The sequence below is a fragment of the Mus musculus genome, chromosome 9 (genome assembly GCF_000001635.26).
Source record: "Mus musculus strain C57BL/6J chromosome 9, GRCm38.p6 C57BL/6J".
Classification (NCBI taxonomy): Eukaryota; Metazoa; Chordata; class Mammalia; order Rodentia; family Muridae; genus Mus; species Mus musculus.
Window position 1 is genome coordinate 25,577,120 of NC_000075.6, and position 27,617 is coordinate 25,604,736.

The window sequence follows — 27,617 nt, forward strand, 5'->3', positions numbered from 1 at the left end:
TTAAGGTGGGTTATCAGGATCAGTGATGATGCCTCCTTTAGGGCCTCTGGAGTTCACCAAAATATGAACTATCAAAAAATGTAGTATCTTTCGTTCCTCCATGAAATCAGCTTTTAGGCTCAGATCATCTGGAGAGGATGTTAAATCCACACTGCTAGGCTCAGCCAGTGTTTAATTAAGTTGGTGCTGGGCAGCACCCAGGAATTTGTACCTTTAGCACGCAGTCTCACTCTGACCAGCTCAAGCGTTGTCTCAGAGATCATCTCTGAGAGCGGTGAGCATAGAAAACAGTGCCACTGGCTTGGGCCTCTGAGCTGGATGAATTTGGGGTATATGCAGAGATCCACCTGTCCTCAGCTATCTGAACCAGCCCCCCAGGGTTAGGATCCTGCTGGCCGTTACACCACTGCCTGTAGACATTGTCCCTCAGATGCCAGAGTTCTGTAAGCTTCCATAGTAGCTGTGACCTGATGGGGACTTGTGCGCTGTGGAGATTCTGATGAGACCTCACTTCTGCTCTCGGGACAGTGAGGCCTCAGGTGGCAGTGAAGACATGGGTCTTAATAATCTTGCCAGGATAGTGATTGTTTGGAAGTGTTTTCCCTCTCTGATCTCTGGGAAAACATCTTAGATCTCAGCCACATTTTTCGGAGTGTTTTATTCCCTGTTGTATTAGTTACTGTTTTTATTGCTGTGACATTACCTGATAGAAGCAACTTAAAATAATGAAGGATTGTGTTTGGCTTGTGGTTTGCTGGTCAACAATAGGCTGGCTTAAAACCTAGCAAACACATAAGTGGATGCTCACAGTCAGCTATTGGATGGATCACAGGGCCCCCAATGGAGGAGCTAGAGAAAGTATCCAAGGAGCTAAAGAGATCTGCAACCCTGTAGGTGCAACATTATGAACTAACCAGTACCCCGGAGCTCTTGACTCTAGCTGCATATGTATCAAAAGATGGCCTAGTCGGCCATCACTGGAAAGAGAGGCCCATTGGACTTGCAAACTTTATATGCCCCAGTACAGGGGAATGCCAGGGCCAAAAAATGGGAATGGGTAGGTAGGGAAGTGGAGGGGAGGGTGTGGGGGACTTTTGGGATAGCATTGGAAATGTAATTGAGGAAAATACATAATAAAAAAAATATTTAAAAAAAAACCTCAGTGTCCTTCTGCCTCTGAGCGCTGACATTACAGGTGCAAGCCACCATGCTGTGTCTTGCCTGAGTTTTTAGTTTCACTGATGAGTTCCTCTTTAATGTCGTCATGGAAAGTTATCCAGCCCTGTGAAGGCATTTATTCTGTTGTCCCTCTGTGCTCTTTGCACATGTCACTCTGCGGAAGCATGGCAGCAGCTGGTCACTTTCACCTGCAATCAGGAATCAGATGATGGATGCCGATACGCTGCCTACTGCTTCCCCTTCAATTCACTCTAGGACTCCAGGCGAGAAATTGATGTCACTCACATTTTGGGTGGGTCTTCCAATGTCCTTAACCCAGTCCTGAAGCTCTAACAGTTGTGCCCAAGAGTTTATCTCTCAGGTGTTCCATCTTGCCAAGTTTATAACTAACTGTATCTCACCAGTTGATGGTTCTCAGCCAAAAAGATACACACACACACACTCAGAAACAGAGATAGACACACAGACACACACACACACACACACACACACACACACACAAACACACCTCTCCTCCCTACTAGCCAGGAGTAATGCTATCTGTAATATCCACTGCTATGCTCCAGGCAGTGTTAATCAGGAAACCAGTGAAAGTTGCTGGTGACTGAACTCTTGGGTGGACACTCCCCAAACACCCAGCAGCACAGAACACATCTGTGTGCCAAGTATCTGGTTAAACTTGAGGCAGTTACTCAGGTAGGAACTTCCAGGAGGAATCCTGTTTGTCTGCCCTGTGTTTGTGTCCTCTTACACTTCCTAGGGTTTACAGAGGCCCAGACTGCCTGACAGAGTCCACTGTTGGGGAATTTGCATTTGCATACTGTCGATGATTGTAAATCAAACCTTATCTAAAGTCAACTTCCTGGGTTTCCCCACCACCACCTGGTTCATTCTTTCTGTAGCACTTACTGACAAGTGTTTGGCGGAGTCTTAGCTTCTGCCTCACCTTTTCTGTTAGGGAGTAACGAAAGATCAGAAGTTTCGAATCTGCCTCTTGGCCATCAGGTGTGTGGTTGTGTGCTGCCCGAGGGCATGAAAGGAGATTGCTCTGGCTGAAGTGTTCTGCAGGGCTATCTGCAGCTCTGCAGAGTCTAGGATCCATGCTTAGGCAGAACTGAAGCAGCCCCAACTGTTCTCAAACCTACCACGTCCCTGCGTCTGCAGACCTTGTTACAAGATGCATCACTGGGCCCCACCCAGAGTTTCTGATCAAGCAGACCCATGGTGTTGTCAAAGAATTTCTAGTGATTTCCAGGAGATGCTGATACTGCTGTCCCTCAGACCACAGAGAAGAACCATAGAGTAGGGCCTTGACTTGGTCCTTTGTGCCTAGTGGATGGATTGAGGTGGGTGGTGGCAGGCTTGGAAGCTATGTAGTGTCTCCATGAGGGAGATTGGAGTCTGAAAGGTAACCCAACAGTGGAACTGAACACAGACTACACACCCAGGTGACTGCAGAGTCTCTGGTGTGGGGAGAGATGGGACCAGGGAGGGTAGGGGTTAATCAGAGTGTTTAGGAAGAAAGGAATTCAAACATCAAAATGAGGCTCAGGCTGGGGAGTAGGCAGTCCTTTGGGATAGGAAAAAGTAGATGCTTAAGTAGAGCTTAAGCTTTAACATGAATGTTAACGAGGCGGTTAGCCATGCAACTCAGAACTCAGGCAAGGCAATGGTGTGGTGCTGATGACACATACCTGTGATCCCAGCATTCAGAGGCAGATGCAGAAGGAAGATAATGTTTCAGGCCAGCCTTGGCTGTATAGTAAAACCATGTCTCGAAATACAAAGTCATCAGCAATAACAGAAAACCCTAGGAGGTCCTTCTGAAACAGAGCTATAGATTTTGGTGCCTTCCAGAGAGTGGCTTAAGCTGACTCGGTGGGGCTAGATAGGCTTGAGGAAGAACAGCTCAGCAGAGCAGAAGTATACAGGACTCATAAGAAAGAAGCCAGGAACTGGGCTGGGGAGATGGCTTCGTGGGTAGGAGTTCTCACTGTGCAAAAATGAGGCCCTAATTTCAGAGCAGCATCCACACAAAAAGCTGGTCATGGCCCCCTGAACACCTACTTGTAACCCCAGCATTGTAGAGGACAGACATAGGAGGATTGCTGGTTAACTGGTTGCCAGCCTAGCTCCAGGCTTACTGAGGGAACTTGTCTCAAAGAAATAAGACCAGATACCCTCCTTTGGACTCCCCATTCATGTGATACCCTTGGCTGTGTTTATTCTCCTACACAATGCATAGATCTCTCTCTCTCTCTCTCTCTCTCTCTCTCTCTCTCTCTCTCTCTCTCTCCCTCCCTCTCCCTCCCTCTCTCTCTCTCTCTCTCTCTTTCTTTCTCTCACATACTCTCTCACACTCTCTCTCTTTCTCTCACACACTCTCTCTCTCACTCCTTCTCTCTCTCCCTCTCCCTCCCTCTCTCTCTCTCTCTCTCTCTCTCTCTCTTTCTTTCTCTCACATACTCTCTCACACTCTCTCTCTTTCTCTCACACACTCTCTCTCTCACTCCTTCTCTCTCTCTCTCTCTCTCTCTCTCTCTCTCTCTCTCTCTCACACACACACACACACACACACACACACACATACACACACACACACACAGAAGAAGCCAGACAAGAGCACATTTTGCTGGGAAGCAGGTGAACAGAGAGAAATGAGTGCTGTGATACAGAGTCTGTTAAGGGACAAGAGGGAGGAGCAATATCAAAATGGTGAAACATCTTGAAAGCTGAGTGTAAATCTGAGCAATGCCGAGAGTCCCTTTAAAAAAAAATCACCCCCAGAAGAGTGTGTTCAGGGAGCTGCCCTTTGTACTGTGCAGTCAGTAATTTTTCAGCTCCTCATCTGTATAGTTTTATTTTGGCTCAGTGATAAGCCATGCTGTCCCCCTGACACAGGATGTGCATAAGCAAGTTCCGAGTGCACACTTGTAATCTGTAGCACTCAAGAGGCTGTGGCAGAAGGATTGTGAATTTGAAGCTGGATTAGGCCACACATGGTAAGATTTTATCTCAGAAGAAGAGAAAGGAAATAAAAATAGCCAAGCATACATGAACACAGGCTGTGGTAGTCACCTGGAGACAGAGAAGCAGTTTGCTGGCTCAGAATTAAGCTGGAGTCATTTTTGCCCCCTCTAACCCAAGCACTGATTCTCATCCAGGTGCTCTTGGGACACTGAGTCTACCAGTGTCACAGCATGTATAAGGACTGGACAGCTTTCTGAACTGTGGAGACTAGAATGATGGAGAGAACCCATATTTTTCTGAACAGAGGGGTCCTCAGTTGGTGATGGCTTGCCAGCTGATAAATATTTGCCTTCTAATTGGTGGTGTTTAGTTGCATGGTTCTTTGCAAACCCTTTTGTTTGTTTGTTTGTTTGTTTGTTAAATTTTTATGTCCATATTTTGCAGTAGCCTAATTAAGTATTGTCTTCCCCAGTCTTTGAGAACACAGTGACGAAAGTCAGCAGGTTTTAAAGAATCATTTGTGTCTAGTTTCTGAGGACGCTATGCATAGGGACACACACACACACACACACACACACACACACACACACACACACACACTGACCTGTGTTCTGTCTTTGCAGTTCTGTACAGAGCTGAACCAGCCGATCCTGCCCAACATCCGCAAGTGGAAGGGGTCCCGAGGATGCTGGAGGTCCATTGTTGCTGAGAAGCCTTCCAATCAGCTCCAGAAGGTATCCCTCTCTGCATAACCACCTGCATAATTTTTGTACTTAAACATAATTTTCCTCCCAAACCAAAGGTGATTTATTTTTTTCTTTGTCACTATACGTAGTCCATTTTCGCATTATCTGCCATAACTTTTAGTCATTTCTAATGCCCTAGGCCTCTTTTTATATTTTGATCAAGAATGAATTTCTGCCCATATAGAAATGGGAATTTAGCATCTTGGGAGGAGAAATTCTGTCTGGGGCACCTATGCATTTGTCTATATGTCTGCCCTTTGTCCTTGTAACCCTGAGGTCACAGCTCTACCCCTGCCAAGCTTTCAGAAACCCCTTATTCACTAGCTGGGAATTTGCACTCTGTAGTTCACACATTGCATTCTCTCTTCTCTCCCTCTCTCCCTCTCCCTCCCTCTCTCCCTCTCCCTCCTCTCTCCCTCTCCCTCCCTCTTTCCCTCTCTCCCTCTCTTTCTCTCTCCCCCTCTCTTTCTTGCTTGTGTGTGTGTGTATGTGTATGTGTGTGTATGTGTGTGTATGTGTGTGTATGTGTGTGTGTGTGTATGTGTGTGTATGTGTGTGTGTGTATGTGTGTGTGTATGTGTGTGTGTGTGTATGTGTGTGTGTGTGTGTGAGTGTGTATGTGTGTGTGTGAGTGTGTGTGTGTGTATGTGTGTGTGTGTATGTGTGTGTGTGAGTATGTATGTGTGTGTGTGTGTATGTGTGTGTGAGTGTGTGTGTGTGTATGTGTGTGTGAGTATGTGTGTGTGAGTGTGTGTGTGTGTGTGTGTGTGTATGTGCACACACACAGAGGTGTGCCATCAGGTGTCTTCCTCCATTTCTCCCCACCTTTTCTTTTGTTGAGACAGGGACTCTCAGTTGACTGACGGCTCACAGATTCAGATAGACTCAGCTAATCAATAAGCTTCAATGATCCACTGTGTCTGCCTTCTCCCCCAAGGCTGGGGTTAGAGACACAGGCCACTATGTCCAGTTCTTTATGTGGTTCCAAGTTCTAAGCTCAGGTCTCTCTGCTTGTGGCACCTTATTGACAGCCGTCGCCCTAGCCTGGGTTCTTAGATTTTTTTTTTTAAAAGAATACTTCAGGTAATTACTTGAATTGAAAAAGCATTGTTTTTATATAATCTGTACACAAATGCAGATGTTTTAAGGTTCTAATGTTCCTTATCTGCTTACAATGTTATGGGTTATATTTACACGATTGATACTTATGACTTGGAACTCAAATAATAAATGTAGAATGGATTAAAATTACCTATCCATCTATGGGTTTTGACTATAAGATCACGCTCTTTTCAGAGGCTCCTGAAAACTGTGCATGTAACTCCTTTATCTAGCTTTGCAGTGTTAGGGTGGAAACAGACTTGCAGTGGATACTGAGTTCACAGTGGCTGAAGGAGTTGACGTGGGGTGCATCTGGTCTTCCAAATTGTAGTTCAGGGCTCTGCTTTTCGGTCCACATGAAGAATAATGCTAATTTGCTGCTTTAAAGAAAACAAAAAACAAAAATGACAAAAAAAACAACCCTTTTCATGGATCTCACTGTATGAAAATTCATGTGACTTCCAAGGGTCCAGTCACCTTCATTCATTCATTCAATAAACATCTGTGAGGGGTTATTCATGTATATTTGAGAAAAGCAGACCCAGCAACATAGCCCTATCTGTGGATGCACTTCTGGGTATCCCAACCCCTTTCTCTAAGTTTACAGCCATTGAGAGGGACAAGTCAGCTCACCTCCCTGTAGGAGGGGGAGCCACGGCCATCAGAGTACTGTCACTGAGAGCTCTCTGCTTTAGCTATTTCTTCTGTATGCGGTGAGTTCCTTCCTCAGCTCACAGGACAGCCCCAGTAAGAAGGAGACAGTGAGTGTTGGGGTGCTTCCTGGAATAGAGTCCAACTAGGGCTTGGTAAGATGTGACTCAGATAATGGTGACTTTGAACTGGGATCCCTGCCAGTGTCAGGCTGCAGCCATGTCTGGACCTGGCTACCTGTTATTTTGGGCCCAGTAGGTCACAGCCTCAGAGATTAATGGCATGTAAGAGTTCTTTAACTTTAATGATGTACATATCCAAAAATCATTTTAAGCAGAATGTGAGTCAGGCATCATACATCCATGGCTATGAACCTTTAGTCCATATACTGAACAGCTGTTGGGTCTCTGAGCCCTGCAATCATGTCCAGGTACCAACTAGAGGAGCAGTTTACAAATAAGAAAGCAGCCAGGCAGTGGTGGCACGTGCACTTAGTTGCAGGACTCAGGAGACACCACTCAGGAGGCAGAGGCAGGGGAATCTCTGAGTTCAAGGTCAGCCTGGTCTACATAGCAAACTCCAGGGAAGCCAGGGCTGTACAGAGAAACCCTGTCTTGAAACACATACACACACACACACACACACACACACACACACACACACACACACACACACAGAGAGAGAGAGAGAGAGAGAGAGAGAGAGAGAGAGAAAGAGAGAGAGAGTGAGAGAGAGAGAGAGAGAGAGAGAGATATGAGGGGGAAGGAGAGCAGAGAGACATAGAAACAAATGTAGGAAGAAATTATTTTCCTGTCATTGGGAGTGGCAGTCTACCTGTGCCCAGGGAGCTATCTCTGGCATAAGTGCTTTTCTGTGCCGTGGCCGTCCTGGCCAACTGAGTCATGTCTGGAAGGGTTCCTGAGAGAGGATCAGAGCCACAGTAAGAAGGATGAGAAAGATTCACAGAAGCTGAGGGGCCTTGATCAGGGGTGGGAGCAGCATCGGAACCGAGTCCTCCCAGAATACCCTCTCCTCCTACATCCTAGAGCATTGTGGAGCCGGGATGTTTTCAGACAGCTGGTATGAGTGATGCCTGAGGCAGTGTGTGGTGGATCTTCTCCTTGGGTAACAGTAAACAAAATAATAGCCTCCTCTCTAGAGCCTACCATAGTGACTTTGTTCTCTCTGTCTTCATGAGGAACTGAGTCTTAGACACACTGTGGACCTTGACTTGATCTCCAGATACAGCTAGGCTGAGACCCAGGTGTGACTATGCTTAAACTAGTGTTATCTTTAGTTGTGGACAAGGAGAGTCAGTCTTTCTTTCTCCTTTCTTTCCTTCTTTCTTTCTCTTCTTGGTCTTTCTTTTTCTCTCTCCTTCTTTCCTTCTTTCTTTCTTTCTTTCTTTCTTTCTTTCTTTCTTTCTTTCTTTCTTCATACTCACTTTACCTCCCTCTCACTGTCCCCCTCCCAGTCACCCCATTCTACAATCCTTCCTCCCATCCCCCCTTGCCATCTTCTCTGAGCCCTCCCCCGCTCCCAGATAGCTAGTCTCTGTGAGGCTAGGTGCATTCTCTACCAATGAGGTCAAACAAGGCAGCCCAGCTAGAAGAAGATATCCCATATACAGGCAACAGGTTTTGGGATACCCCCGCCCCCCAGCTCCAGTTGTTTGGGATCCACATGAAGACCAAGCTACATATCTGCTATATATATGCAAGGAGGCCTAGGTCCAGCCTATGTACGATCTTTGGTTGGTGGTTCAGTCTCTAAGAGTCTCAAGGGTCCAGGTTAGTTGACTCTCTTGGCTTCCTGTGAAGTTTCTATCCCCTCCCGAGCCCAAAATCCTTCCTCCTACTCTTCCATAAGAGTCCCAAAGCTGGGCAAGGAGATTCTTACACAACATAAAACTCATGTTCATGTCCTTTCTACTTCTCTCCTAAACACCTGTTTAAGTGTGGCATTCCTGTCAAATATCTGGCTGGGTTGTGAGCTGAGGTTTTGTGTGTGACAGTGGCTGTTCAGAGGTGGCTAAGGTTAAAGGTTACTTCCTCTCCCATTGCAACATAGTAGAGCAGGGTCAAGTGCTGCTTGCCTGTTTGATGACCCGTTGCTCTGTCTCTGGTGTCAAACACTTAAGAATGCCCTGGTGACCAGCAGTGGCTCAGCCAGACTAGGCAGACTGATGCATTGCTTTTTCTATAAAGTCCCAGAGGCAGTGGGCAAAGCAAGCAGAATGGAAGCAACTTCTCTGATTCCTAGAGCCAGATGGGGGGCCTTGACCAAGTTTTCTGCACCTCCCCATCAGGGCCTCTGACCCGGGCTTCAGACCTCTGTTTGCTGCCCTGTCCATCTGCACAGAGCCCAGTTTCAAATCACTGGGGCTCCTAAGCATTGACCTCCACCCATCTGGTGAATACTGACTGAGAGGTGATGAGGGGCTAGGCACCATTTGTGCAAGTGGTAACTTACCCATAAGCATACCAGCCATCAGAGTCTTTGGACTCACATATTTGCATGTTGTGTGATGTTAGGGGAGTTTCTCAGTCTCTCAGAACAGTTGTGGCCTCATTGGTCAAGTGCAGATAGAAGCTGTTGCCTCGTGCCATGTAGTCGTTCAAATGCAATTCTATGCCTGGTATGTGCTTCTCCTACCTTCACCCATGAAGGGAAGAGCTAGGCACTCTTGGCCATGAGTGAAACTCTGCAGTGGGCATCAGTGTGGGGTGCACTGTGGCTTGGAGGCATGTTCTTCATTATGGAAGCACCCCATGTGAGTGACCGTGAGGACCCAAGGCTGAGCCTGCTTTTTGTGTCTGGCAGCTTTTTGTTATGCTGTGTGCCTCTTGGAATTAGGAACCTGGCACCAAGACCCTGTTTCCATTTGCCCTGCAGGGCCCCTGCTACTCTGGATTCCTATGGGACACAGCAGCCAACGTGGAGCTGAGAGACATCCCCGGGCGGGAGAGCTCACCCAGCAACGGTCATGCTAAGGCTGTGGGCCCCAGCCCTTTCCTCGCCAGATTCAAGGTACCTGCTTCCTGTCACCTCAAAATCCAGTTCCTTCCAAAGGGGAAGTCTTTGTGACACGGACCCAGAGAACCCACATCTTTCTCTCTTGATGGTATTCTCTTAGGGTAGGATTAGTACCTATTCTGGAAGCTCCCTGGTAGGTGACCTTCTACAGGGCAGGAGTGAAAGGATTTTTGAGGGCATCTTAGACCCAGAAAAATCTAGTCCATAACAAGAAGGAAGGCAGTAACCTGGGAGGAGTGAGGCACCCTTGTTGTCTCAGCAACAGGGACTGTGGCAAAAGGATTGCTTGAGTCCAGGAGTTCAAGACCATACTAGGCAACCTAGTAAAACCCCTCCTCAAAAGCAGATTGATAGATAGATAGATAGATAGATAGATAGATAGATAGATGATAGATAGATAGATGATAGATAGATAGATAGATAGATAGATAGATAGATAGATAGATAGATAGATGCCAGATAGTAGGTAGCCAGATAGATAGAAGGGAAAGAAAGAAAGTGGGAAACTAATTCATACAGCTGTCCCCATACATGCTATACAGCAGAATCAGCCATCTTAAAATCAGGCATTTCCCAACCCAAGCCTCATCCATCTGGATAGGGCCCAGGTGGTTTTCTAGTGTGTTCACTGGCTCTCCTCACCTGTCTGATACTAGCTAATGGGGTCAGAATGGCCACATTTGGCAGAGCCTGCTCTGAGGAGCCTCTCCTCCTCAACTGCCCCTCAGGCCTCATTGTTTAGATGTCAAGAAGAATGGGCCCACTAAGGGCTTGTTGGATTGGAGGTGAGATCCAGACGGAGCTCTGGGCAGAGGGACCCCTGTCATTGGCCTCTCTTTATATATCCTTGTCCATGAAGAACCTGCCTGGGAGCAGTTGGGTAGTGTGGGTCTCAGGATCATCTTTCTGCTGTGGCCTGCAGACCTCTTGACAGTTTTCCCGAACACCAAAGTGCTTTGATGATGGACAACATGAAAGGAAGCCAGAAAGTCACCACAGAGGCAATGGACCTCATCACTACTTAACCATGAATTCCAAGTCAGGCAGCTTGATGGCTTTTGAGAGCCCAGCAAGCTGTTCTCTATGAGCATTGAGACCTTTTCTTTCTGGGTGCCTCCCCCAGTAACTCTGGGGCCTTAAATTTACCCCCTAAGCCCAGCATCATTTAACTCCAGCAGGAGGTGGGCCTTGGGGACAACCTGTGTCTCTATCATGGGATGTATAAGCCTGTGTCCCATCTCTCAAATTTGTAGTAGTAAAACTTATAAAGTTGGTGTATGCTCACATTGATGTGTCTGCTGTGGTACCAAGTAACTCCTTCAATCCCTCTTCCTGCCATATTGATGAGGTTCTGTCTTGTATTCCTGGCACCTGTGGTTCTGATCCATGAGTTGGCCAGGATTATCTTTAAACCGAACAATACATTTAATTTTTAAATAATTTGTCCTGGCTCTAGCTAACTGGAACAGGCAGCCACATAGCTGAAAAGCAGGCTGGTATTTTTGCTGGTGCTATTTTTTTTTTTTTTTGAGAAAGAGTCTTGCTATGTGGCCTACATAGTGAACTTTCCAGTCCTGCCCCCTCACCTCCCCAAGTACAGGCATTACAGAATAGCTACCATGCCTACAACCTTACAAAAACAACCTGGTAAACACTGTCTCTAGCTAACAATAAAAGACAGCTATATTTAATAGGCTAATAAAGAAAATACTATCTCTGGCATTGGGAGTGATCGTTTCAAATCACTGGAAGTAATCATCCAGCACAGCCCTTGGCTTCTTGTTCTTCAAGTCATGTTCAAGGCATGGTCAGTGGTCTAGGACACAGACAGCTTATCCTCACAGGCAACATGTCCCAGTCCAAACCTCAAGGTGGTTTCTCTGGCTGTGACAGTGGCATCTATAGAGCTGTCAGTCCTGATGGTGATGGTGAACTGGGGCCACACCTGCAAGATAAGACTGGTACTCTCCACATCTTGGGGCCCGTACACTCATCCTTTCTCAGAAGTGTTTAGTGTTTGTTGCCATGGCAATAGAAAAGGCAGACTTGCTAAACAGAGCAGGCAAGCAATGCTATGATAGCCCAGAAGATAAAACATCCTTACATGTGTACACTACCAGGAGACCACGAGAGCCACCCTGGGGCCCAGGCTCCTGGTAGATCTTCTGACTTTGGTTGGTTGGTGAGCTTTGGTTCTTATAGAGAAATCAGGTTAAAGTGTATGTTAGTACACAATTGGTTCCAAAGGAACAAAGATGAGTGGGTGGGGAACTCAAGCTAACCTTGTAGAGAATGGCCTTGGGTCTGTAACATCTAGATACTAGAGACACTTCCTTCTTGCATACAGTTGTGCAAAAAGTTTACTAAAAATCCTCCCACTTCCAGATATGTAAAGTTTTTCAGGACTGAGGGAATAAAGGTAGAAGGCTGGACCTTAGAGTTGTAGACTCTTTTAGATTCAATAAATCTAAAATAAAATACCTTGTGTTGCCTCTTATGCATACGAACTAGCTCTGCTTCTAATTATTATTGCCAACTGTGTGTAGAGAACTATTTATTAATCTATTATAAAGGAAAGAAATATGGACATCTAAGTAAGGTTTTACTTGTTGCTTTATTTCCTGCTACCCAGGTGGGAAGTAATGACTTAACCCTGGTTAACCTCCAGCTGACAGCCCTGGCCCTCCCAGGAGCTGAGAATTCAAGCAAGAATCACAGTGATGGCCACCGATTATTGAACTTTGCACTAACCCTCCAGGAAACCCTGAAAGGTAGGGATCTCTATCTCTGTGGATGGGCAACACTTCCTCAGTGCAGGAAGTGGTGCCTCTTTCCAGATATCTCTGTGACCTCTGACCTCTGAGCCCAGCCACTCAGCAGATGTCACAGATCCAGGGGCATTCATACTCCTTGCGCTTGTGGATTCTGGCAGACCTTTCTGCATGCCCTTCCTTTGTGTCTGAGAGCCTCTCCAGTGGGTGTCAAGGTACCACTGGTCCGTCAGCCTCCTGGATGGAGAGGACTAGAGGAGGAAATATAAGTGGCGATATCCCTCTGCTGTGATCACACTTCCTGGGTTGACTCCTCCTCTGATGGTACCACCTGCAGATCTGCACGTGTTCTTGTGAAGGAGGAGCAGGAGGCGACAAGGTGAAGAACTGCAGCCGGAGACCTCAAAATTCTTCTTACATTCTTGAGTCTTGACTGCTCTTCTAACTTCCTAGACTTCTTGTCACCAACTTGTCCCATCATAGTGGGAAATTCAGTCAATAATTGGCTTTGGAAATGCTTCTGTCCAGTTATAACATTACATTTTCAAAGCCCTTCTATTGCAGTAAGATAGACATAAAGTTTGCCGTTAGGATTGGTTAGTTTGCAGTTCAGTGGCATTCAGTATGTACTCAATTCTGTGCACCGGTTACCACCGTCTCTCTCCAGAACACTGGAACCTTCTGGAACTCTGTAACCCCTGAATCCTGGTCCTCTGTCCCTTCTAGTGTCTAACAGCCATCACACTATCCGTTCTGTTTCTGAATTTGATGACGTGCTTCAAATGAGGAGAAGCACATGGTGTTTCCCTCTGTCTGGCTTTTCTCACTTAGCCTTGTATTTTCCAGATGAGTGGTGTTGTATAATGTGCCAGATGTTCCATCCTTTTGGGGGCTGAATAAGATTCTATTGTTTGTATGTGCTACATTTTATTGTCTATCTGTTGGTAGGCTCTTGGGTTGCTTCAACCTTTGCTCACTATGAATTTGGATATACAGGACCCACTCTGAGCAGCATTTTACTTAAATGATGGATCTCCAGGCTGAAAAACACGAGTAGGTTCAAACTGAGATACCACATCCAACAAGTAGCTATGTGGGAAACTCTTCACCCACAACCAGTCTCTCAGCAATGTAAAAGGATGACTTGAGACCTTTTCATATCTGTGGACATTTCTATTCGTCTCTATCTCATAGATGCAGGGAACAGAGATGCTTTTTCATAATTTTCCTGTGAGCCATAAGCTCCCTGGTTACCAGGGAGAGATTCAGGAGTTTATCAGAAAACTTCAGGCAAGTTCCACATTGCCAAGTGCCTATTGACTGACCCACAGCATGACTCGGCCTTGACACATTCAGGTAGGGACAGTGACTCATGCCCCCCATTCCCCTGCTTGTCTGTCACTAATACCCAGTTAATTGTTAACTGGCCACCCAGGAGATTCAGGAAGTGCTTCAGGCTGCAGTGAAGGAAGATAGATGAGTGTCGGGTTCTGCTCAGAGGAAGATAAAGCTCCCCCCACCCCCTGCCCCCTAACGACCACCCCCCCCCCCAGACAGAAACATCTGATTCAAAAACTCCAGGCCTTTCTGCCTTGGTCTGGAATGTGAAACCCAGTTGGCATCAGGGATCCCGTGGTTGTCCTTTCGCAGAACCTTCTTTCAACCTTATCAGGGCTTGAGGACAAGGTCTTCCTCTGTGAGCCCAGTGTCATTTGTGGTATCTTCTAGGAAGGCCCAGAGGTGGGAGTGCACCTCAGTGGGGAGCCACTTCAGTGGGTGTTGTTGGCCCTTTCTAAATCAAGGGGATCTCTGGGAAAATTGGCTCAGAACTTTCTTTCCTCACTCCTAGGAAGTCAGGGAACAGTGACTAGGAAGCCCACCCAGGTGTGTGATCAGGAGAATTCGTGCTGCACATTCTTGGGGGCAAAGCTGCGGCCATGTCACCTCTGACACATATCGAGCCGGAAGAGAGGGTGTGAGCAGTCTGGATGTGCCCAGTCAAAAGGAGCCTTTGTTTTCATTTGGGAACCACACAGAGCTGGCTGATTGACCCCTGGCCCCAGCCTCCCGCCTGCTTGCCAGAGTCACCCTTTCCCACCAGTACTCAGGTCTGCACCCGACTGAAAGCCTTCTTCATTTACATGGGAGCTGTCTGCCTCCGTCTTCCAGAACCTCAGGTTTCCTAGTCAGTACATGTGCTAGCTTCCAGAGGTCTTCCTCCTCCTGGCACAGATAATTGTCTGCTTGTACAGCAGACCCTTACCTTATCTCTCCACGTGTCAGGGCAAACAGCAGTCTATATCCTGGGCTTCTTCCTCCCTCACTCTTTGGGAAGAACTTTGGGTTTGAGAGCCACCTCCATGACATTGGGCAAATTATTCAGTTTTCAGAGTCTGAGCTTTCTACCTGCATAGAGGAGAACGTGATGCCATCTGTCTCATGGGAGCTGTGACGATGAAATGACATGCTGTCCAGGAAGTAGTCAGTACAGTGTGTGATCTGTATTAAGGGCTCTGTGACTGCTCTCGACCGAGGTCATCAGCTCTGGGGTCTTTTCAGCAATACTCTCAAGTTGGTTTTCCTATGAGAAACCCGCATTGGGTTTTCAAAACAGCTTGGGCTCACCCTGATTCAGACCGTGGATGTGCTCTAAGTTTTAGGAAGTGGGAGAGGCTTCTCTGGGGTCCTCGTGGGGGAGGCTGTCATTTGTAGCACACAGGTGCCCTCTGCTGGCCTCTTGTATCATTTCACTTTAGATTTCTTTCCCTTTAGCTGTCATGACTAATGGTGGGTGAATATTAATACCACGGAAAAGGCTTTTGCTGAAGGTCTTGGATATGCCATTTTGTTTATGAACTGCTTTTTCTAAAGTGCCTTTCACAGAGGGCAACAGAAACCTCATTACCTAGGGACTGTGGCTTCCCTGCAGTAAATTCCCCACAAGGGTCAGCCCAGTCCATGGGAATCTAGTGGAGCCTGGCTGGGGGCCATTGTTCTTTTGGAATTCCTATTCACATTACTTGGGAAATACTTCATAACTATCCATTTCCTGCAGGCAGTGAGAGAAATGTCTAAAATACTTCAAAGGGGCAACCTTTCCACTTGTCCCCTGCCCTCTCATTGTAGCCCTTATTTACACATAAGAAAGTCCTTTCTGCTGCCCTGTCTCTGGTAGACTCTTGCTAACATGGCTCAGGAGAGAAGGAAGAAGATCTGCACTGCCTGGGAGGGCCTGTGCCAGACACTTCAGGAACTCTGGACTCCCGCACACTTGTCAACAGCTATCAGGAAATGGGCTGTTCTCTTCATTTGGTAGACTGAGTCCCCGCCTACGGCTTCCAAGCTGAGAGGTGACAAAGACCAGAGTCACCCAACTATTTGCTCCTAGGATGAGACAGGAAGTAGTGACCACTCCTCCTTCTGTCTGAAGCTGAAACAGGGCATTTCATATTCAAGGCTTACCTGGATCACAGGCAGCCTGGGCAATTTAGGAATTTTTGTCTTGCAGTAATAAGTAAAAATGGGGCTGGATAAGAGTCCTTGCCTCGTGTGTTGTGTTCAGTCTCCAAAAGAAAAGGAAAGAAATGAAAGAAAGAAAGAAAGAAAGAAAGAAAGAAAGAAAGAAAGAAATGGAGAGGGAGGGAGGGAAGGGAGGGAGGGAGGGAGGGAGGGAGAGAGAGAGAGAGAGAGAGAGAGAGAGAGAATATGAAACTATGGTATATGTTCATAATCCTAGCAGTGGGTGATCATGATCCCAGGCTGTTCTGAACTACAGCAAGCCACTGCCTCAAAATCAAAAACAAAGAGAAAAAAATGAGAATCCAAACCATAAATGCTGATTGAACGTTTGTCTAACTTTGTTGTCATTGTGGCAAAGATTTGAAAAGCTCATCTGTGTAACAGAGTGTCACTGTTCTTTTAATATAAAGAGAGCTTCTGTAATCAGTTAATGAGTTGTTAGTAACCCAAGGAAAGAGGTGTCTGTGCCCCACCCAGATCACGGCTGGGGGGAGATGGGCTTCCTTGGCGAGGTGACTAGTTCTAAGCCTGGGCCAGCAAAGATCGAGGTGATTCTGGAGTGTTTTAGCAGGTCACAAAGAATGAAAGCACTTAGAGCAAAAAAAAAAAAAAAACCTGAAAGACCACATGGCGGGCGTGGAGGGTGGGGGACCACAGACTCCTTGCAGGAAAAGCAAAGTAACAAAGTAAATAACATAACAGTGAAGATAAGTCAGGGTTTAAAATATATAACCGGGAAGTTCATACTTATGGAAACAAATGCTTGAACGAGTTAATAAATTCTTGTGCAGAATTCTAAATAATATGTGGGGGTTACTCCATCTTCAAGGCCGTGGGGGGTGCTCCATCCTCAAGGCTGTGGAGCACATCTCATTTGTCTACGTATAGGAAGAAGACATACCAAATCATTTGACTGAGGATGCTCACTGTTGGTGTTAGTGCAGAGAGGCATTGCTCACATTGCTGGACGGACAGAGGAATAGCCTCCGATAACGAGGCTAGTATCACTTATCTAGAATATAAACAATAACCATACGTTTAACCGATCCTCTTGTACAGAACATGAAGCAGGAACATGGATACAGACTGTGAAGTCCCAGAGGGCAGGGATTGTCTTGTGTTCATTCTTGACTCCTGCACAGGCAGGTCCTGACAAGATGCTCTGTAAAGGTTTGCTGAACTGTTGTTAGATATATGAGCAAGGCCTTTTTGTCCTTTCCCCACTGTAAGTTTAGAGCCCAGATAGAGAGAATGGGGGTGTCTCTCTCTCTCACACTATGCTTCATTTCCAAATTAACCCATGTTCATTGTCAGTGGTTACACAAGAAAGGGCCGTAAAACAAGAACCAGGCCTAAGGCCCTAAATCCTGAGTGGTCAAACCAGAGCATCACAGTCCCTTTCCAGGGGTCATGGCTAATGTTGGCTTTGCTTCCTACCTGCTCTTAATTTTCTATCTTTTATTCCCAGGAGAAAAGGATGTTGTTATTTTAGGGGATTTTGGCCAAGGGCCAGATAGCAATGACTACGATATCCTAAGGAGAGAAAAATTTCACCACCTAGTCCCGGCTCACACTTTCACCAACATCAGCACCAGGAATCCTCAAGGCTCCAAGTCTGTGGACAACATCTGGATCAGCAAAAGCTTAAAGAAAGTGTTCACAGGTAGGAGACGCCTCCCCTGCTGTCTCTGTTCAGTGTTGGGCTGAAGACCTGTAAACATCTGAAGTAACCAATGCTAGTACTTATAGTCTTATGGGAAAAGAAAGACTATATCATTGTTGAATCAGAGATAAATCTAAGTGGGAAGGGCATGTGACAAATAATTTAAAGATAGCCACTAGTCCATGTAAGCATTTTGCAGGCAAACCTAGTTAGAGTCACCTCTGTAGGTCATCAGGGTCGTGATTCAGAGATGAACTGCTAACTTACCTGAACGTTAAAAACACTTAGTCATTCAGTGAACATTTGTCAAATATTCAAATGCTGTGCTGCAGAATGAGGTACACTGTCCACTTTCATAGGTGAGGAGACATGTCACAATTAGTGTTTCTGTCACTGTGACAAAAGTACCCAAGATAATCAACCTACAAAGGAAAATTTTTTCTTTGGCTCATAATTTCAAAGGCTTCAGTCCATGGACACCTGGTGTGACGGCTCTTAGATCTGGTGAGATAATGCATTGTGGTAGAACTATCTGGGACTTGTGTCAGGATTTGTGAATTTGAGGCATTGTTTCATCTGTTCCCTCCCCGCAACAACCCCCCGACACACCCCTTAAAGCAGCCAAGAAGGAGTGGGAAGGATCCAGGGAGTGGCTGCCGACCCAGTGTCCCTGAAAGGGCATGTGCCCAATGGTTTAACTTTCCCTACCTCCTCAACTTTCTGTCATCTCCCAGTGGTACCATCAGTTGGGGACCAAGCCTACAACAAACACATGAGCTTTTGGGGAACCTTTAGGAACCAATATCATAACACATAATACCACATAAGGACAAGAGAAGTCCTCAGAGCTCCCCCAAAGAACACAGCGTGGTGGATACTCCACATAGCCTCAGACAGTGAGCCACAGAAAGAGGAGATGGCTAGCACTATGGTAGAATGGTATGTACCTCCATAGGTATGAATGTGGTGCTGCAGATGAAACCCCAGAGTCTTTGGATGCTCAGAATGCCAAGCAACATTCTTGCCAGTAGCAGAGTATTTGATGAAAGACTAAAATGGTGTTCTAAATCCCTCTTGTAGCTCTACAGAACCGTCATGTACTATAGCAAGAGACTTAAAAAGGAAAAGAAGCAACTCCTGGGTCCCACTGCAAGACTTGGCCACACACTCAGGGCCCAGTTCCTTAGGATTTAGAACTTTAAGTGTGGATAACTGTGTTGCCAGTAGGCCTTCAGAGCTCATCTGGGCCTCTATTGGACATTGACTGTTATCGGCCATGGCAAGATGTGATTTGTAGAACGTGTGTTGGAGCCCAGGGCTACTAGGCTCCCTGGAGGGCACTTGTGGGAGGCACTTCTGTCAGAAATGGTGAAGCCAAGCCATCCTTTCATTTGTCCCCCACCACCAAGATGTGGAAGCTGAGGTGCATGGACAAGTTCTCCTGCCATGGCTGTCAGCTATGCTGCCCAGGCCAAACCTGGAATCCAGGCCTTCATATCTTACATTAACCCTGACGGCACATATCACAGAGGGGCGCAGGCAGTGCCTTGTAATTGTTCTACAATTATTTGTGGTTTTCAGATATAATTCTTATTTCTTACATTTCTCCCTTTGCTTCAAAGGTATTAATAGTTTCTTAGTAACCATTGTACGCTTCTCCTTTTCATCTTTTCTTTTTTTTTTATTAGGTATTTAGCTCATTTACATTTCCAATGCTATACCAAAAGTCCCCCATACCCACCCACCCCCACTCCCCTACCCGCCCACTCCCCCTTTTTGGCCCTGGCGTTCCCCTGTTCTGGGGCATATAAAGTTTGCGTGTCCAATGGGCCTCTCTTTCCAGTGATGGCCGACTAGGCCATCTTTTGATACATATGCAGCTAGAGTCAAGAGCTCCGGGGTACTGGTTAGTTCATAATGTTGATCCACCTATAGGGTTGTGGATCCCTTTAGCTCCTTGGGTACTTTCTCTAGCTCCTCCATTGGGAGCCCTATGATCCATCCATTAGCTGACTGTGAGCATCCACTTCTGTGTTTGCTAGGCCCCGGCATAGTCTCACAAGAGACAGCTACATCTGGGTCCTTTCGATAAAATCTTGCTAGTGTATGCAATGGTGTCACCGTTTGGATGCTGATTATGGGGTGGATCCCTGGATATGGCAGTCTCTACATGGTCCATCCTTTCATCTCAGCTCTAAACTTTGTCTCTGTAACACCTTCCAAGGGTGTTTTGTTCCCACTTCTAAGGAGGGGCATAGTGTCCACACTTCAGTCTTCATTTTTCTTGAGTTTCATGTGTTTAGGAAATTGTATCTTATATCTTGGGTATCTTAGGTTTTGGGCTAATATCCACTTATCAGTGAGTACATATTGTGTGAGTTCCTTTGTGAATGTGTAACCTCACTCAGGATGATGCCCTCCAGGTCCATCCATTTGGCTAGGAATTTCATAAATTCATTCTTTTTAATAGCTGAGTAGTACTCCATTGTGTAGATGTACCACATTTTCTGTATCCATTCCTCTGTTGAGGGGCATCTGGGTTCTTTCCAGCTTCTGGCTATTATAAATAAGGCTGCTATGAACATAGTGGAGCATGTGTCCTTCTTACCAGTTGGGGCATCTTCTGGATATATGCCCAGGAGAGGTATTGCTGGATCCTCCGGTAGTACTATGTCCAATTTTCTGAGGAACCGCCAGACGGATTTCCAGAGTGGTTGTACAAGCCTGCAATCCCACCAACAATGGAGGAGTGTTCCTCTTTCTCCACATCCTCGCCAGCATCTGCTGTCACCTGAATTTTTGACCTTAGCCATTCTGACTGGTGTGAGGTGGAATCTCAGGGTTGTTTTGATTTGCATTTCCCTGATGATTAAGGATGTTGAACATTTTTTCAGGTGCTTCTCTGCCATTCGGTATTCCTCAGGTGAGAATTCTTTGTTCAGTTCTGAGCCCCATTTTTTAATGGGGTTATTTGATTTTCTGAAGTCCACCTTCTTGAGTTCTTTATATATGTTGGATATTAGTCCCCTATCTGATTTAGGATAGGTAAAGATCCTTTCCCAATCTGTTGGTGGTCTTTTTGTCTTATTGACAGTGTCTTTTGCCTTGCAGAAACTTTAAGTTTCATTAGGTCTAATTTGTCAATTCTCTATCTTACAGCACAAGCCATTGCTGTTCTGTTCAGGAATTTTTCCCCTGTGCCCATATCTTCAAGGCTTTTCCCCACTTTCTCCTCTATAAGTTTCAGTGTCTCTGGTTTTATGTGAAGTTCTTTGATCCATTTAGATTTGACCTTAGTACAAGGAGATAAGTATGGATCGATTCCCATTCTTCTACATGATAACAACCAGTTGTGTCAGCACCAATTGTTGAAAATGCTGTCTTTCTTCCACTGGATGGTTTTAGCTCCCTTGTCGAAGATCAAGTGACCATAGGTGTGTGGGTTCATTTCTGGGTCTTCAATTCTATTCCATTGGTCTACTTGTCTGTCTCTATACCAGTACCATGCAGTTTTTACCACAATTGCTCTGTAGTAAAGCTTTAGGTCAGGCATGGTGATTCCATCAGAGGTTCTTTTATCCTTGAGAAGAGTTTTTGCTATCCTAGGTTTTTTGTTATTCCAGATGAATTTGCAAATTGCTCCTTCTAATTCGTTGAAGAATTGAGTTGGAATTTTGATGGGGATTGCATTGAATCTGTAGATTGCTTTTGGCAAGATAGCCATTTTTACAATGTTGATCCTGCCAATCCATGAGCATGGGAGATCTTTCCGTCTTCTGAGATCTTCTTTAATTTCTTTCTTCAGAGACTTGAAGTTTTTATCATACAGATCTTTCACTTCCTTAGTTAGAGTCACGCCGAGATATTTTATATTATTTGTGACTATTGAGAAGGGTGTTGTTTCCCTAATTTCTTTCTCAGCCTGTTTATTCTTTGTGTAGAGAAAGGCCATTGACCTGTTTGAGTTAATTTTATATCCAGCTACTTCACCGAAGCTGTTTATCAGGTTTAGGAGTTCTCTGGTGGAATTTTTAGGGTCACTTATATATACTATCATATCATCTGCAAAAAGTGATATTTTGACTTCCTCCTTTCCAATTTGTATCCCCTTGATCTCCTTTTGTTGTCGAATTGCTCTGGCTAATACTTCAAGTACTATGTTGAAAAGGTAGGGAGAAAGTGGGCAGCCTTGTCTAGTCCCTGATTTTAGTGGGATTGCTTCCAGCTTCTCTCCATTTACTTTGATGTTGGCTACTGCTTTGCTGTAGATTGCTTTTATCATGTTTAGGTATGGGCCTTGAATTCCTGATCTTTCCAGAACTTTTATCATGAATGGGTGTTGGATCTTGTCAAATGCTTTTTCTGCATCTAACGAGATGATCATGTGGTTTTTGTCTTTGAGTTTGTTTATATAATGGATTACATTGATGGATTTTCGTATATTAAACCATCCCTGCATCCCTGGAATAAAACCTACTTGGTCAGGATGGATGATTACTTTAATGTGTTCTTGGATTCGGTTAGCGAGAATTTTATTGAGGATTTTTGCATCAATATTCATAAGAGAAATTGGTCTGAAGTTCTCTATCTTTGTTGGATCTTTCTGTGGTTTAGGTATCAGAGTAATAGTGGCTTCATAAAATGAGTTGGGTAGAGTACCTTCTACTTCTATCTTGTGAAAAAGTTTGTGCAGAACTGGAATTAGATCTTCTTTGAAGGTCTGATAGAACTCTGCACTAAACCCGTCTGGTCCTGGGCTTTTTTTAGCTGGGAGACTATTTATAACTGCTTCTATTTCTTTAGGGGATATGGGACTGTTTAGAAGGTCAACTTGATCCTGATTCAACTTTGGTACCTGGTATCTGTCCAGAAATTTGTCCATTTCGTCCAGGTTTTCCAGTTTTGTTGAGTATAGCCTTTTGTAGAAGGATCTGATGGTATTTTGGATTTCTTCAGGATCTGTTGTTATGTCTCCCTTTTCAGTTCTGATTTTGTTAATTAGGATTTTGTCCCTGTGCCCTTTAGTGAGTCTAGCTAAGGGTTTATCTATCTTGTTGATTTTCTCAAAGAACCAACTTCTCGTTTGGTTAATTCTTTGAATAGTTCTTCTTGTTTCCACTTGGTTGATTTCACCCCTGAGTTTGATTATTTCCTGCCGTCTACTTCTCTTGGGTGAATTTGCTTCCTTTTTTTCTAGAGCTTTTAGATGTGTTGTCAAGCTGCTAGTATGTGCTCTCTCCTGTTTCTTCTTGGAGGCACTCAGAGCTATGAGTTTCCCTCTTAGAAATGCTTTCATTGTGTCCCAAAGGTTTGGGTACGTTGTGGCTTCATTTTCATTAAACTCTAAAAAGTCTTTAATTTCTTTCTTTATTCCTTCCTTGACCAAGGTATCATTGAGAAGAGTGTTGTTCAGTTTCCACGTGAATGTTGACTTTCTGTTATTTTTTTTGTTATTGAAGATCAGCCTTAGTGCATGGTGATCTGATAGGATACATGGGACAATTTCAATATTTTTGAATCTGTTGAGGCCTGTTTTGTGACCTATTATGTGGTCAATTTTGGAGAAGGTACCATGAGGTGCTGAGAAGAAGGTATATCCTTTTGTTTTAGGATAAAATGTTCTGTAGATATCTGTCAGATCCATTTGTTTCATCACTTCTGTTAGTTTCAGTGTGTCCCTGTTTAGTTTCTGTTTCCATGATCTGTCCATTGGTGAAAGTGGTGTGTGGAAGTCTCCCACTATTATTGTGTGAGGTGCAATGTGTGCTTTGAGCTTTACTAAAGTTTCTTTAATGAATGTGGCTGCCCTTGCATTTGGAGCATAGATATTCAGAATTGAGAGTTCCTCTTGGAGGATTTTACCTTTGATGAGAACGAAGTGCCCCTCCTTGTCTTTTTTGATGACTTTGGGTTGGAAGTCAATCTTATCAGATATTAGGATGGCTACTCCAGCTTGTTTCTTCATACCATTTGCTTGGAAAATTGTTTTCCAGCCTTTTATTCTGAGGTAGTGTCTATCTTTTTCTCTGAGATGTGTCTCTTGTAAACAGCAAAAATTTGGGTCTTGTTTGTGTAGCCAGTTTGTTAGTCTATGTCTTTTTATTGGGGAGTTGAGACCATTGATGTTAAGAGATATTAAGGAAAAGTAATTGTTGCTTCCTGTTATTTTTGTTGTTAAAGTTGGCATTCTGTTCTTGTGGCTGTCTTCTTTTAGGTTTGTTGAGGGATTACCTTCTTGTTATTTCTAGGGCATTGTTCCCGTTCTTGTATTGGATTTTTTCTGTTATTTACCTTTGAAGGGCTGGATTCGTGGAGAGATAATGTGTGAATTTGGTTTTGTCATGGAATACTTTGGTTTCTGCATCTATGGTAATTGAGAGTTTGGCTGGGTATAGTAGCCTGGGCTGGAATTTGTGTTCTCTTAGTGTCTGTATAACATCTGTCCATGCTCTTCTGGCTTTCATAGTCTCTGGTGAAAAATCTGGTGTAATTCTGATAGGCTTGCCTTTGTATGTTACTTGACCTTTTTCCCTTACTGCTTTTAGTATTCTATCTTTATTTAGTGCATTTGTTGTTCTGATTATTATGTGTCGGGAGGAATTTCTTTTCTGGTCCAGTCTATTTGGAGTTCTGTAGGCTTCTTGTATGTTCATAGGTATCTCTTTCTTTATATTTGGGAAGTTTTCTTCAATAATTTTGTTGAAGATGTTTGCTGGTCCTTTGAGTTGAAAATCTTCATTCTCATCCACTCCTATTATCCGTAGGTTTGGTCTTCTCATTGTGTCCTGGATTTCCTGGATATTTTGAGTTAGGATCTTTTTGCTTTTTCCATTTTCTTTGATTGTTGTGCCGATGTTCTCTATGGAATCTTCTGCACCTGAGATTCTCTCTTCCATCTCTTGTATTCTGTTGCTGATGCTCAAATCTATGGTTCCAGATTTCTTTCCTAGGGTTTCTATCTCCAGTGTTGCCTCACTTTGAGTTTTCTTTATTGTGTCTACTTCCCTTTTTAGGTCTAGTATGGTTTTGTTCATTTCCATCACCTGTTTGTATGTTTTTTCCTCTTTTTCTGTAAGGACTTCTACCTGTTTGATTGTGTTTTCCTGTTTTTCTTTAAGGACTTGTAACTCTTTAGCAGTGTTCTCCTGTATTTCTTTAAGTGATTTATTAAAGTCCTTCTTGATGTCCTCTACCATCATCATGAGATATGCTTTTAAATCTAGGTCTAGGTTTTCGGGTGTGTTGGGGTGCCCTGGACTGGGCGAAGTGGGAGTGCTGGGTTCTGATGATGGTGAGTGGTCTTGGTTCCTGTTAGTAGGATTCCTACGTTTACCTTTCGCCATCTGGTAATCTCTGGAGTTAGTAGTTATAGTTGACTCTGTTTAGAGATTGTTCTTCTGGTGATTCTGTTACCGTCTCTCAGCAGATCTGGGAGACAGATTCTCTCCTCTGAGTTTCAGTGCTCAGAGCACTCTCTGCTGGCAAGCTCTCTTACAGGGAAGGTGTGCAGATATCTTGTTTTTGGACCTCCTCCTGGTCGAAGAAGAAGGCCCAAAACAGGGCCTCTCTCAGAAGCTGTGTTGCTTTGGCAGTTCCCAGAAGCTGTCAGGTTCTGTGGTGCAGACTCTCACCTGTGCAGACTAAATTCCTAAGCTCCAGGGAGTCCTGGAACCAAGATGGCGACCGCTGCTCCTGAGGCTGAGGCCGCCTCCCAAGCCAGGCGGACACCTGTCCTCTGGTCCGGACGGTGGCCGGCTGTCTGAGGCCCGCCAAGGGTGCTGCCTCAGCGGCTCTGTGCTTCCGCCTGTCCCAGAAGCTGTCTGGTTCTCTGGCGCACCCTCTAACCTGTTCAGATTAATTTCCTAAGTTCTGCTGAGTCCCGGAACCAAGATGGCGACCGCTGCTGCTGAGGCTGAGGCCGCCTCCCAAGCCAGGCGGACACCTGTCCTCTGGTCCGGACGGTGGCTGGCTGTCTGCGGCCCGCCAAGGGTGCTGCCTCAGCGGCTCTGTTCCTTTTCATCTTTTCTGAAGGAAGAAGTTGTCTGCCAACGCTTCCCTAGTGATTTATGCTCTGTGAAGTCTTTCATTAACTTTGTCAAATGCCCGTTTGTCATTAGAGGTATAGTGTAGTACTGGCCTCGCATATGCAGGGCCCTGACTTTAATCCCCAACACTATAAAAAATAATTACAAGTGCTAATTGGATTCTGTAGGTTACAATAAAAAGAAATGCATGAACATGGGAGGGAGAGAGATGTATTTGGGGGTCAGGGTCTAAAGAGAGTGGGGTGGATATGAAGAATACATATTGTATCCATGTGTAAAAATTTTAAGAATAATTTAAAATATTCACAAAAAAGAATGGTAAACTATCACTTATGTTTAGTTGTGTTGGTCATAATGATAACACTGTATGAACAAGGACTAGGTCTTCCTGCTTGCTGTTTGGCTGGATAAAAAGCCTGGTCTCTGGGTGCCCTCAATGCCTGTGAGAATAAACTACTATCATTTATATTATGTAAAAAAGTTTTAGAAAAGATACGGTTGGCCCTGAGTTTTTGATTACTGGAAGAAGGCTGTCAGGGCAGCTTGACTTACAGGTGAACAGCGTTGGCCACCCTTGCTCTAATTCTTGGTCTCTTCTCTCTCTTCAGGTCACTGGGCTGTTGTGAGAGAAGGGCTCACAAACCCTTGGATTCCAGATAACTGGTCCTGGGGTGGAGTCGCTTCTGAACATTGCCCTGTGCTTGCTGAATTGTACATGGAAAAGGACTGGAGCAAGAAGGAAGTCCCCAGGAATGGCAATGGAGTCACCTTAGAGCCAAGTGAAGCCAACATTAAACATGAGCGATGATGACATCACTCTTTCCCGCCTCTGACTTGGGAGAGCATAGGATGGAGATGGCACTACAGGGTGAGAAGATCCAGGGCCTGTGAATCATCATTCTGAGGACCTTAGTCTTGGTCCCTGGACCACTGTCCACTTTGTGAACACTTTAGAACCTGGCCTGAGGGGAGCCTGTCAGGCACTGGCTATGGTGGGCATCATGGCGGAGCTGGCTGGAACTGCGACGTCTTGACGCTATGTAGCTGAGTTCGGGCTTGGGATGGGGGCTGCACTGCTGGCTGATTGTTTAGCAGCATGAGAACAGTAACAGAGGAGTGAAGTGCAGATGGGAACAGTGGCTCAGGCTGACAAGCAGTGCCACAGCTCTCGTTTCTGCCTCACCAGGATGTCATGTTCTACCGACAAATTTCAGGAAGCTTTTAACTGTGATGAATGCACTTCTCAAAGATTTTTAGTTTTGTTTTGAAAAAAGAAAAGAATAATAAACAGATTAATCTGCCTGGCTTCAGTCAGAGTGTGGAATGGTTTGCTTTGCTCTCTCACCTTAGTTCTGTGGGCCATGGCTACCCAAATGCTTTTCCTTCCCCTGCCCGTTTTATGTCCCTACCTTTCTGGGACACTACAAAGGTACTCCTCACATGTCTGTCATCCCTATTGTCTCCCCCTTCTCAGCTTCTCCTTCATTTATACTTTGATAGATTTTCTCCTGGGAGGACCACTTAGCTTCAGGACTTTAGTGTAGCGTGTGATCGATACCAGAAAGACTTATCTCCTTGCACCGTCCCCATACACTATATTTTGAGCTTAGGCTTCCTCTCCTGACTCTGAGGCATACATGGTCTTTGTATCAGCGGGTCCTGCACTTAGAGATCCAGCCAGACACAGAAAACATAAAATATTAAATTGTGTGTGCTGAACAAATAGAGTTCTTGTCATTATCTCCTAAACACTATGGCACAACAATTGTTCTGTAGGACTTACGTCTTGTTGGATGTCCTCGGATCTGGATGGTTTAACATGGGTGAGATGATGTACATAGGCTGTATGCAAATACTATATACCATTCTGGGTAAGGGACTTGAGCATACTTAGACATTGTGTTTCGGAAGTAAGTATCTGGGAACCAGTTGCCTA

The 27,617-nt window shown here is 45.1% G+C and overlaps 1 protein-coding gene across 1 annotated transcript in view; it reads left to right on the forward strand.

The window, feature by feature from the left end:
* Nucleotides 1-26,991, forward strand: part of Eepd1 (endonuclease/exonuclease/phosphatase family domain containing 1) — a 122,598-nt gene extending 95,607 nt beyond the window's left edge. Inside the window, exons 4-8 of the mRNA NM_026189.3 lie at nucleotides 4,773-4,883; nucleotides 9,543-9,677; nucleotides 12,316-12,454; nucleotides 17,442-17,636; nucleotides 26,290-26,991. Of these exons, the coding sequence (NP_080465.3) occupies nucleotides 4,773-4,883; nucleotides 9,543-9,677; nucleotides 12,316-12,454; nucleotides 17,442-17,636; nucleotides 26,290-26,489 (780 nt within the window). The 3' untranslated portion in view covers nucleotides 26,490-26,991. The remainder of the gene's footprint in view (nucleotides 1-4,772; nucleotides 4,884-9,542; nucleotides 9,678-12,315; nucleotides 12,455-17,441; nucleotides 17,637-26,289) is intronic.
* The last annotated feature ends 626 nt before the right edge of the window (nucleotides 26,992-27,617 follow it).